The sequence below is a fragment of the Thunnus thynnus genome, chromosome 5 (assembly GCF_963924715.1).
Source record: "Thunnus thynnus chromosome 5, fThuThy2.1, whole genome shotgun sequence".
Lineage (NCBI taxonomy): Eukaryota > Metazoa > Chordata > Actinopteri > Scombriformes > Scombridae > Thunnus > Thunnus thynnus.
Genome location: NC_089521.1, coordinates 4580933 through 4593004, shown reverse-complemented (window position 1 = coordinate 4593004; position 12072 = coordinate 4580933). Strand labels below are relative to the sequence as shown.

Genomic DNA, 12072 nt, shown 5'->3' with positions numbered 1-12072 from the left:
TGGGGGGTGGGGGGGAGGAGGGAGGTGGTATTTTGGGTGTACAGTCACAAGAGCGACTCGACGGAGCCAGGAAGTAGACTGTTGATGCCTTCAAGTGCGTTCGGAATTGTGGTAATTTTGAGCGAGAGATGTGCCAGAACGACCCGCCAAAGTGTTACAAAGAGCAGGAAAATAGCCTACAACGGTGGTGTGAAGGAGCGTGATGTGACGGTGCATGGAGCACTGAAGCTGTGTCAACAACTGATGCAAAATATATAACAAATAGATATTAGTCTTGTCCTTTAAGGCTGTGTTGACTTGTGTTTTGGCCTAATTATCACTTCTACCTACATCTTTTAGACATTTTTTTACTTTTAAATATAGGGACAATCCCCGTAAAGAGTATGCTTTTATTGAATCACGTTACTTGTTACTGATAGCCTACATGAATGAAGGCTTACATTACTATATATTTCATATATAGCTCTATATATTTCATATATAGGCATGTAGAAATATATTTCCTCTTTATTCGGACACCGCAGCACGACGCAGCTGTGTGCCATGTAATTCATCATTAAATCCGCCAAAATATGATCAGTTATGCTTGATGCATTCGTTTTTCTTTAATTCACAAATGCACAACTTGAAAGTTGCAGGTAGACTACTGAGAAAGAAAGAGAGAGAGACGCAGACAGAGAGCGCTTGTTTGTTGCCACTTGCTTGAGATCACACGCTCGTCAAGCGAGAGAGAGACACTGAGAGAGAGACACTGAGAGAGAGAGAGAGAGAGAGAGAGAGAGAGAGAGAGGGAGGGAGAGAGAGAGAGAGTCGCATGGTCAAATTGAGCTTTATCTATCGCAGTTGGTCACTTAATAAGACGCACTTGGAGCCAGAGGCGACCCGGAGCGCGCAGGAGCCGCGGTCGGTCAGAGGCAAATCATCTTAATAAGAGAAGCAGTCATAATTACAGAGGCCAGCAGCAGAGAGCACATTGCTCCACACAGGGAAGAAGAAGAAAAAAAAAACAGACACACACACACACACACACACACACACACTCACACAGAGACACACACACAGACACGGAAGAGAAGTGAGTGAAAGAGAGGCTGAGTTGAGGAACAGGACGGCGAGAAACACACAGCTGAACTTCTACAGTGCGGGATCGTTGAAGAAAAGAGGCTAAAAGTGACAAAGCAAGAGGCCGGAAAGTGTTGGTGAAGATGCCGCGGGTAGTCCCGGACCAGAGGAGCAAGTTTGAGAATGAGGAGTTTTTCCGCAAGTTGAGCAGGGAGTGTGAGGTGAGTCTGCTGCGTTTCTACACACTGGATCCTTTCTGTTAGACGGCGGAAATAAAGACAGAGAAGAGAGCTCGTTAGATCAGTGAAGCATGCTGGCGGGTTCAGTTGTTTTAGGATTCATAAAGGTTACTTCATTCATTTTGATAAGTTCAATGGGAGAACATCTACAGTTGAATAAAATCCCCAAAAAGTAAACAACTTGAAGCTTAAAAAAGGTGCATTTCATTAAGCTGTTTCATTTCTATCACTCCCTCAAGAAATTGAAAAAACTGCATTAAAAAAGACCAATAAAATGTTGTTTAATTATTTACTAATTTACTTTTATTGCTGTTGTCCTGTTTTAATATATTTTATTACTTTTTAGTTAAATGCAGAAACAAAGCATGATGCCGTTTGCCTTAAATCAAAATTCCTGTGGCTTATCTTTAAATTGCAGGCTGCTGCTGGCAATGAGCATCGCCGTTCACTGTCAAACAGCCCTATTCGGAGTGTTTTCTGCTCTAAAATCAAACACATGTAGCATACTCAGAGTGTTTGAATGTATATATGAGAGTAAGGTCTTGTTGTAGTGAGTGTGCTTTTTTCTTTTTGCTTTAGATTAAATATACTGGGTTCAGAGACCGGCCCCATGAGGAGAGACAAGCCCGCTTCCAGAACGCCTGCAGGGACGGACGGTCAGAAGTGGTGAGTGCAAAACTAAATGCACTTAATCTTTGTCTTCTTCATGGAATACAAGAGGGGAGATGTAGAGCTAATTGCTGATTAATATTTGACTCAAAGAGAGAAAAAAGGACAGTGTGTGTTTGTGAGGATGTGAAGCTGATGTGCAGAATAACTTTACAGACACAATAGATAAACAGAAATCATAGGCATGTCCTCTCTAATCCTCTATGAACAAGATATTTATTTTATTAAATCGTACAACACACTAGCTTATCTCAGAAGCTTTCAAACCCTGCGCAGTAGCGAGCATTAATCTCTAGGCTTTAATAGACAAATGAGCTCTTATTATGAGAACACTGTGCTCTGTTCACGTTGTGCAGCAGGACACTGTGATACACATGCATGCACCGTGTGTGTGTGTGATCCGGTGTTTTACCCTGTCCCTGCACCAGGAAGCAGACGTGCTATCAGAGATGCAGACCCACCAGGCTTAACTTACACACTTGCCGGCTCATCATGACTCTTATATTCTACAGCTCATCATTGTCTCAGCTTTGTTTGTGCAGAAGCATGAACTCATGCGTTAAGATGTGTTATCATACAGAGACACTTTATGGTTACAACAAACACTGTTGAGGCTGTAATTTTGGGCCTAAAATTGATGACGTAAAGTAAATATTACCTGTCATGTCTAATTTTGGTATATACAGTAACGTGCTTTAGACAGTGGATATGCAATGACTCAACAGGAAATAGAAACACCTGAAAATACAATGCAGCAGCCTTTCAGTAAATACTAAATGACTTCATTTTGTTTTTGTTCAGAGCTGAAACAGTTTATCAGTCTTGCTGGGGGTGTTTGCACCCGTCATGTTTTTCTAGTAAAAGACAAAAAGTCTCCAGTTCCAGCGTCTCACTAGAGAGGATTTTCTGCTTCTCTTCGTCTTTTGTGATAGTAAACTCAATAACTTTGGGAGTGTTAATCGGACAAAACAAGTAATTTGAAGATATGTCACAAGGGCTGCAATTAACAGTTTTTCATTTTAATCAGCCCATTATTTTCTCCATTAATCAGTTAATCATTTAGTCTATAAAATGTCAAAAAATATCAAAAAATGCCCTTTATGATTTACCGGGCTCCGGGGTGACGTCTTTGAATTCCTTGTTTTTTCCAACCAACAGTCCAAAATTCAAAAATATTTGTATTACTATCCTATATGACAAAGAAAAGCAGCAAACACTCATATTGAAGGAGCTGAAAGCAAAGAATGTTTGGCATTTTGCATGAAAAGTGAAAACTGAAATGATTAATCGATTATCAAAACATGAAATATTTTCTTCTAGATTGACTAATCATTGCAGCTCTACATGATGGGTTTCATAGACCATTTTACAGACCAAAAGATTAATGAATTAATTGAGAAAATAATCAGCAGATTAATCACCAATGAAAATAAATATTAGGTGCATCTTTAATTTGTTTAGTCTCTTACTTGAGTTGTTTTTGTGTTGACTCAGGTCTACGGTCTGTAGTTAGTTGCGTTGTAGTGTCGGTCTGCAAAATACTGAAATGTTTTTCTCTTCATTTTTCATATACGGAGGAGCAGCCAGCGGGCAGTTTTTGCAGTCAGTTTGTAGCCACAGTGTCACAGCAAGTGCACTGCATCTGTTTCCCTCCATTTCCAAACCACGCGTCTCTCTAGCTGCGTCTGAAATGCATCTGATCATCGTCCAAATTTGAGATGGATGCCTCTCAGAGGCAAATGGGCTGATGAAATGTAGCGTTTGGAATCAAAGTATTAGAGTTCTGAGCACAACACATCTGCGTCCTTTACAGTCTTCACCTCTCTGCAAAGATGAACAAAGCTTTCTCCCAAAAGTTCAGCTGAACCTGTGTGACCTTTATTGTTTTCTTTCAAAATACTAGGTGTAGTAGGGTTTGTAAGAGCAGCTTTTAACTTTAAGGCAAGTCAGGACACATTCATATTCTCATTATGTAATTACCGTGTGCTCATGGTGTGAAGTCTGTTTAAAACTTCCTAAATGGTGTCCTCAACAAAAGGCAAAGTCAGGCAAACTACTGGCACAAACACACACAAGCACAGTGCAACTTCTGCTGTCTTAGTCATCCTCGAGGTATTTTTCACAAACATGCTGTCATCATCGCTGGAGGGGGGGAGCAGGGAGAAGGGGAGGGTGAGGGGGACACATCTAGTTTTACCATCTTTTAGTGGGACATGATGCGTCCGTCTGTCTGTCTGTCTTCACTGTATTTATAAGCCTCTTCTGCTGTGAGAATTGATGGCTACGGTTTTAATGGTTTGACGGCAGCTGTGACATCATGTTGCTGATTTATCTATTGGCCAGACGCTGCTAAAGACCTCCTGCTATTTTCATGGTCAGTGTGAACAACTATTAGACACAATGAGACGTGAACGTGCTGCCAAGGTCCACTTTATATAGATGGGACAGACAAACAGAAAACATATAAACTGTATACCGTGTTCAATTTATCAGGTGAACACTGAATTGATTGTCTTTTTTAAAGTGCCCCTCCACTTAAAAATGTGTTTTGCTTATTGTTGCTTAAATGTTTGAGCTTCACTGTGCAGAATGATGTACGTGCAGTGGTTGACACTAGAAGGCTGTTTTCACTTTCGTCTGCTGAAGAGGGAAAGTTTCTCTGTGCTCACTGAAAATCTGAATTTAAGACATGTACATTGTGACATCACTGCTAGTTTGGAGCCAATCATGATCCAGTATGCAACTTACACAAGTGTGCATATACACTGAGAAGGGACTTTTTCAGTGAAGTAGGAGGCATCTTCTGTCCAGCAGTTAAACTTTTGAAATGGATTATCTCTGAATATTCTTAGATTCTGGGTTTTTTTTTTTCATTGAGGGAAAAGGAACAGATGTCATTTAAGAAATTTGAATGAGGTAATTAAACTTTTTGTGGAAAAAACATATCAGACAGACACGTGTCTGGAGGGGATCTTTAAATATCTTTATCCCCTTTAACAGTGTTTTCTCTTGTCAAAAGTTTGCTGCCAGACCTACTGTTTTTCTAATAGTGTAGTTTCCACATTAAAAAGAAAACAGCTGGTTAAGTGATTAAATACAAGGTCTGTTACAGTAGGCAGAAAATGAAAGACAAACATGGTATTCAGAATAGTTCATTCTCCAAATGTTAAAGCAGAAATGCTTTAGAAATGTTTCATTTCAGGTTTTTATCTTTACAGTTCATTCATTATTAAGGCTAGTAGATTTTTGCAAAAGCAAGTCAATATATGTGTCTTAATACACCCTGCATGGTATATGAAAGTAATAATAAAAAAGTGATATTCAATATACTTTACAATATACAATTAGTCATAATCAAAATGGATTGTGACTGGGAAACTCAAATTGAAACTGATTTTAAAGAGGGATCAGTCATGTAGTCATGAGGGATCTTGATATGGTATGATATTGATATTTATGATATTGTTGTTCTATTACTGTTATTATATCATTGGAAGTTGTGTTTTGTGCTGTTTTCTTTGTATTTTCTTGTTGAGTTTTGTGCTTTCATTTATGTATATGACTTGTTGAGTTTTGTGCAGTTCCATATGTATCTTACTGTTGAGTTTGATGTATTTTGAAGGCCCATCTAGGGACATGCATTGCAGACAAGCTTAGGCTATAAATGCAGTGGTATGCTATATACTTATCCCTGTTCAAGTAAACATTAAATAAATAGACAACCAAACAAAAAAAATATGTCAAAATACACTGCATGTAAACTCTTAGTTTTACCTTCCACCATAAATGAAAAGCTTATTTTGTACAATATTTTTACAACATACATATCATGTAAAAATGTAGTTAGGCTGCTGTATATTTCCAGGAATCAAAACATCACACACACACACACACACACACACACACACACACACTTGTGTCTCAACTCACAGGGCGACTCTAAAATGTTCAGGATTGATCTGATAAATGGGACAATAATTCAAAGTAAATTATCTTCAGCTCAGCTCATTAGAGATGAGTCGCTTTCTAAACTACTATTGATTTTCATGCTGCACTTTTCTCTCTCTCTCTCTCTCCCTCTCTCTCTCTCTCTCTCTCTCTCTCTCTCTTTCTCTCTGCCTGTTCACTTCCCCTTTATTTAATTTCTTCTGCTCCGTTCTTTTATCGTTATTCTTCTTCATCTTTCCATCTCACTTCCATTTCCTCCTTCCCTTCTTTGTCTGACTTTACTTTTATCACGCTGTCTTCTCCACCGTCGTCCTGTTTCCCTTCATTTTTCTTTCTCTCTCTCATCCTCATCCATGCGTTCCTCCTATCAACCCCCCTCCATCTCTCCGCGCCTCCCTCTCTTTCCTCTTTCTCCCCCTTTGTCTCTCAGTTTCCCTCCATCTCTCTCCTCTCTCTGCCTCCCCTTCCCTCTTTTCTCTCCAGCAGTAGTAGGCAGCAAATTGGTATCAGATGGTTGTAATCCAATACTTCAAATACAGCAGAAATGATGACTCGGGTGTTCTTTTAGCTCTCATTTCTTAAGTGAGTGTGTATAAACATGTGTGTATGAGAGACATTTTTTCTCTTTGTGTGTCCATGTACACTCATGGTAGTTTTCAGCTTTGTCCTCCCTTCATTTCTCTGTCTTCTGCTTGCTCTTGTTCTCTCCGTCTCTTCCTCTTTCATTCAGTTTTTCTCATTCTCCCTAGCTCTCTCAGTCTCCGATGAGGGACAGATTTGACAGGATGCATAATTCATATGCTTCCAGCTCAGTCGCAGCCCTAATGCCATTAGTATCGATCTGTCTCGGCAAACACAACAGATCACACACACACACACACAAAGACAATCCACACACACACACACACATATGTGCATAAAACATAAATTTTCTAACTTGATTTTCTGCCTCTCTGTGATTCATTGCTTTCTGACTGCAACAGAGAAATGCTTTCTATTGATTTTCATTTTGTTTGTGTTTCAGTATTCATGCGTGCCCGTGTGCATGTGTGTGTGTGTGTGTTTATCTTGAGAGGAATGTCTCCCATTAGAGCATGAAGGCATTTTACAGAAATCAAAAAATGGAGAAAGTTCCAGTATGATGTGATTATATGTGTGTGTGAGGAAAGCAGGCCAGTAGTTCAGTTTGCGCTTTTGTTCTAAGACGAGAGCGGTTTGACCAAGAAGAGGGAGAGACGGAGGGCGGGCGGGTTGAGGAAAGGAGAAAAAGAACAACTTTGATGCACTCTATCAAACTTAAACCCTTCCAGGCTTACACCCAAATAAGACATTTAAACTTATTCAAACATTCTGCTGTTCAAGTTATACAAGTCTCTAGAAACTTCCATGAAGCCATGGTAAAAAATTGGGAAATACTTTCCGAAATCGACTGTCTATTTCAAAATATTGATTTTGGGTAGAAATGTGTTGAATCCACTTTACCGTACGTTATATTTTCATATAAAGGACCACTAGTAAGTTATTATTGCTCTTCCATATATTTTTGGGACTTGTGAGAGACACATTTATTTAAAAAATGATGTCAAAATTGAAGCATCAGAGGCTGAAAAAACACTGTACCTAAACTTTCCATAATGCAACTCAGTTGTGGTTTTCTTTAGACCCTTCCTCCTCCCTGTAGTTTTCCTTAACATTAAATTTGAATGCAGTGTAAAAGTTATAACTTTTTTGTAACTTATAACCTTTCTCTTTCTCTCTCCAGGCCTTTGTAGCTACAGGTACCAACCTTTCTCTCCAGTTCTTTCCAGCCAACCTGCACGGAGATCAGAGGCAGGTTCCTACAAGGGAGTACGTCGACTTTGAGAGAGAGACGGGAAAGGTAGGATAAGTGCAAAACACCCACCCACACACATACACACACACACACATACACACACACACACACACACACACACACACACACATACACACACACACACACACACACACACACACACACACACATTTCTCTCTGTTGCTCTTCACCTGTTAGAAAGGTCATATGGTTTGAGCTGAAACAGACAGACTGGTGAAAAAAGAGATATTCTGTTTTGTGATGACAAAAGTGTTTATTGGTGTACAAAATGTATCTTTAATCACCCAAACAACTGCAGTCAGTTGGTTTTGAAGACATATTTGCCATTTAATAAAACTTATGTCATGCTCAGTCATGTGCACTTCATCATTCCATCTTAGCTGACACACATGCGTCTCCATCTGCTCTTACTGTTTTTGTTCCTCTTTATTTTATGAAATGAAAGTAACGCCAACGCACAGACAATGTTAATATAAATAAAAAAATTGAACTTAATCTTAACACGTGTGTCAGGATGATCAGAGTGTGTGTGTTAACATCCAACATGTACATCCCTTGTTCAAGCCGACAACCCCTGACAGAATACAGATTGATTTTTGTGTCAGGTTGGACACAAAGACAAATGAAAGGCATAAATTAGTCCGTAATCAGCCCCGTGTTGTGCAGTGTTGTGCCTTTAAACCAGTGTGTGTGAGGTATTAATCGTCTGTGGTGCCTTTAAAACAGTTTCCGCTGTCTCCCACCAGCCACTGAACACACTGTGCATTGTTGTGACTTCAATTTATCCTGGTCACTGAGGTGAAATCACTGGAAAGCTCCTTTTCACACAATGGTCAGAAGTGATTGTGCTTGATCAAGATCAGAGTCAAAGTTAAACAACTTAAAGAGCCCCAAAGATGTTAGTTTGCTGCTGTTGTCAAGGTGATATCTGCCATACAGTGCAGCGGTGCTGCTGCTGTGTTTATGTGTATGTTAATTGTCTCCCTTGGCACTACGCCTGGACTCTGTGTGTGGGTGTGTGTGTGTGTGTGTGTGTGTGTGTGTGTCAGAAGGCCCTCCACGGACACTGGCCAGCTGAAATGAATGCCGGCTGGCGGCTCATTAAAAATGCATTCTGGGGAATCGATAGACCTCCATGCCCCAAGGCTGACAGACTAATCTCACACTGTTAATTATTTAACACAAGTGCCCTGATGGTTGTGAAAAGTGTGTATGTGTGTGTATGTGCTTTTGTTGATGGGCTTTGAGCATTCTGCAGAGTTTCTGATGTGTAATGTGTTTGTGTGTGTGTCAGACAAAGAGAGAAAGAGACTGTATGCAGAGTGTGTGTAGGTGTATGGCAAAGACGGAGCGAATGTGTGTGTGTGTGTGTGTGTGTGTGTGTAAGATGATACCCTCTTCTTTGTCACCTCAACAGTGCTCACAGATCTATGAAGTTTTAATGAGGCCAGGAGTCGTCAATGTAAAGCAGTTTCACAGTCGTTCTGAAGAAATGAAGCCAAGAACTCACACTCACACACACATTCACACACACACACACACACACATGTCTGAGGATCCAGATAAACGTGCTGACAGTCTGCTCTTTTCATCCATATTAATCTTTTGGACTGAAAAACATAAGTCATGCTATACCAGCATAGCGACTCAGATAAGTTATTCCAGATTGCTGAAATGTTCTTCTCATGCTGCTCCCACAAAAGACACAAGTATAAGGTTTCAGTCTTTACTTTTATGTAATACTCATTCATATTCCACGTGTATAAAAAACGACAGGCGAGCGCAGAATGTGGTTTCCTGAGAGCTTGTACTGTAAAAAAGAAATATAGTTGAAAGGCTTCACTCAGCTGCCTCGGTGCAGTCTTTAATTGTGTACTGAGTGTACATTTTATATTATTTCAGCTTTCATTTCATACAATCACACACACACACGCACACACACGCACACACACGCACACACACACACACACACGCACACACACGCACACACACAAACACACACATACCGCCCCCTACCCCGATCCCACCGGACCTCCCTGTAGAATACAACTGTCAGGCCAAGGCAGAGATCTTGTGAACGTTGCAACTTCTCCTCTTAATTACTGTCACAGCTAAACTCTACACACACACACACACATACACACACAGATCTCTCACGCTTGGGTGTTGGTTATATCTTTTACAAAAGCTTTTTCCTGCTTTCAAAATATTCTGTAGAAGTTAAAACTGTTTAACACAAAATGAAAGAAGTGATCACTTATTTTTCTCATGTTGCTATTATTACTTCTTACATATTTTCTTAGAAACACTTAGGTTATTGGCCAGTTGCAGAGTAAAATTGGACATAATTGTGACTAAAGTGCTAATAATAATGATGATGTTTCCTGTGTTTATTCAGGGTTGACACACAGAAAAAAACTTGAAGAATAGTAGAGAATGATGAGACAGCAGCTCATGGGCTATGATACAGTACAGGCTACCTGGATAGTGTTTCTGCCCCGCTCTCTTTCTTTCTTTCTTTTTATTACTTTTCCCTACATGTTTTCTTTCTTTCAGCTTCCCTGCTTTTTCCTGTGTTTGTTATTCTTGTGGCAATTTATATGAACATCCACGCTGCATGTCCGTCTCTCCATCCCTCCATTCTTCCCTCTTTCCATTCCCTGTGTTTTCTGCTTACATCCTGTGTCCCCCTGTACATCCCCCAACTCCTTCCTTTTATCCTCCCCTCCTTCACCCACTGCCATCCTCCCTCCATCCGCTCTCCCCCTTCCAATCCTCCCTCTCTCCCACCTTCATTTCCAAACACAGACGGTGCCAAACCAAAAGGGTAGCACAGCCAGGTTAAACTTGGCGACTGGATAGCCAAGTGTGTGTGGGTGTGTGTGTGTGTGTGTGTGTGTGTGTGTGTGTGTGTGTGTGTGTGTGTGTTTGAGAGACAGAGAAAGAGTAGAAGTACAGGCTCTCTGTGTCTTTGCTGGCTAATGGGAGCCAGCTGTGGACAAGGTTAATTTTAGCAGCTAACGTGGTAGCGAGCATTAACCCTGCTGTAGACGTGAACTGTAGCATCAGCAGCTTGTTTACCAGCAGCCTTAATTACAGCAGACTGCTGTAGTTCACTCAGTTTACAGGGTTTAAATTTTGTAGCTGAACTGAACACTCTGAATTAAACTGTTCCCAAAGCAACCCATGGTGGCATATATTATGTTCAAAAGTCTCTTCGGTTAGCCGGGCACAGGTTAGCTCCTGTGCACCAGGAACTGGATTGGTCTGCTTGGGCAGACTCTGATGTGTAATTCCTTAAAAGTCAGACATGATTCTGTTGACTAGAATTTAGGCCATTGCTGGAGAAAGACATTTTTGCTACCCGTGTAACAATAATAGAACAGAGAAATGAAAGGCAAGAGAAAGAACATCTGTTTAGGGTACTAGCTAACTTTGTGTGAAAGGTTTTTTGAAAGCCTTCAATATACAGTTTTTTCCTTTGTTCTCTTTGTTTCTAAGATGGAAAAAAAATCATCCTATTCCACACTGTCTGACAGTGACTGTATCAGCTTATTTCACTGAAGCTATATGATGTTCACAACCAGTATACAACTACACACCCTTCAATTGAATGGAGATATTCTAGATGTCTTGTGCATCTTTTTAACCTGCTTTTCATATTTCATATTTAGCTTATATGTTTTAAGACTTTGCAGAACACTTTGGCTGCATAGCATGAGTCACTGGAAGGTCAGTGAGGTTTAAGAGGTTTAGGTTTGGTTTAGGTTTAAAATGACTACTATCATCTTGGAGATTTAACAATATACAGTAGATGTAGTGAAGTTTTACATGAAAGATATCTAATAAATATAGACAAATATAGGTAAGAAGATGTTTAAAGTTTACTGTCTGAACACTATGTAATTGGTTGACTATATTATTAGAATTACAAAGAAGATTAGCACATGCACCTTAACAGCTGTTCATATTATCATTTACATATTGCAATGTTGTTGTCAGTGCAGTGAGCACTAAAGTGTTACATTTACAGATGGGTGTAAAAATGTGTGAAGGTGCATATGACACCCGCATTTGACAACAGTGTTCTTGTGGATGTTGCAATGCAAACTATATTCATCTCAGCAAATTACAGGCATTGTTCAAGTTCTCCATTAAGAAACTATAACAATTTTTAGAAATGTGATTCTTTATCTTTCAGGATTGTTTTCTAAAGCTGATTCTGTAGCCTTACATACGTACTGTGATTTTTTATGTTGTTCTATGCCACATCACTGAGATGCATTTTCCTGTAAAAGT

The 12072-nt window shown here is 39.9% G+C and overlaps 1 protein-coding gene across 4 annotated transcripts in view; it reads left to right on the top strand.

Annotated features, from left to right (window-relative positions):
- Nucleotides 1-793: 793 nt before the first annotated feature.
- The window catches only part of cbfb (core-binding factor subunit beta), a 35693-nt gene continuing 24414 nt past the window's right edge, over nucleotides 794-12072 (top strand). For 2 of the 4 annotated variants that reach the window (XM_067588787.1, XM_067588786.1), the window contains exons 1-3: nucleotides 794-1283; nucleotides 1881-1967; nucleotides 7681-7797. In XM_067588787.1, the coding sequence (XP_067444888.1) occupies nucleotides 1206-1283; nucleotides 1881-1967; nucleotides 7681-7797 (282 nt within the window). In that variant the 5' untranslated portion in view covers nucleotides 794-1205. The remainder of the gene's footprint in view (nucleotides 1284-1880; nucleotides 1968-7680; nucleotides 7798-12072) is intronic. The other 2 variants (XM_067588789.1, XM_067588788.1) reach the window with 1 other exon arrangement.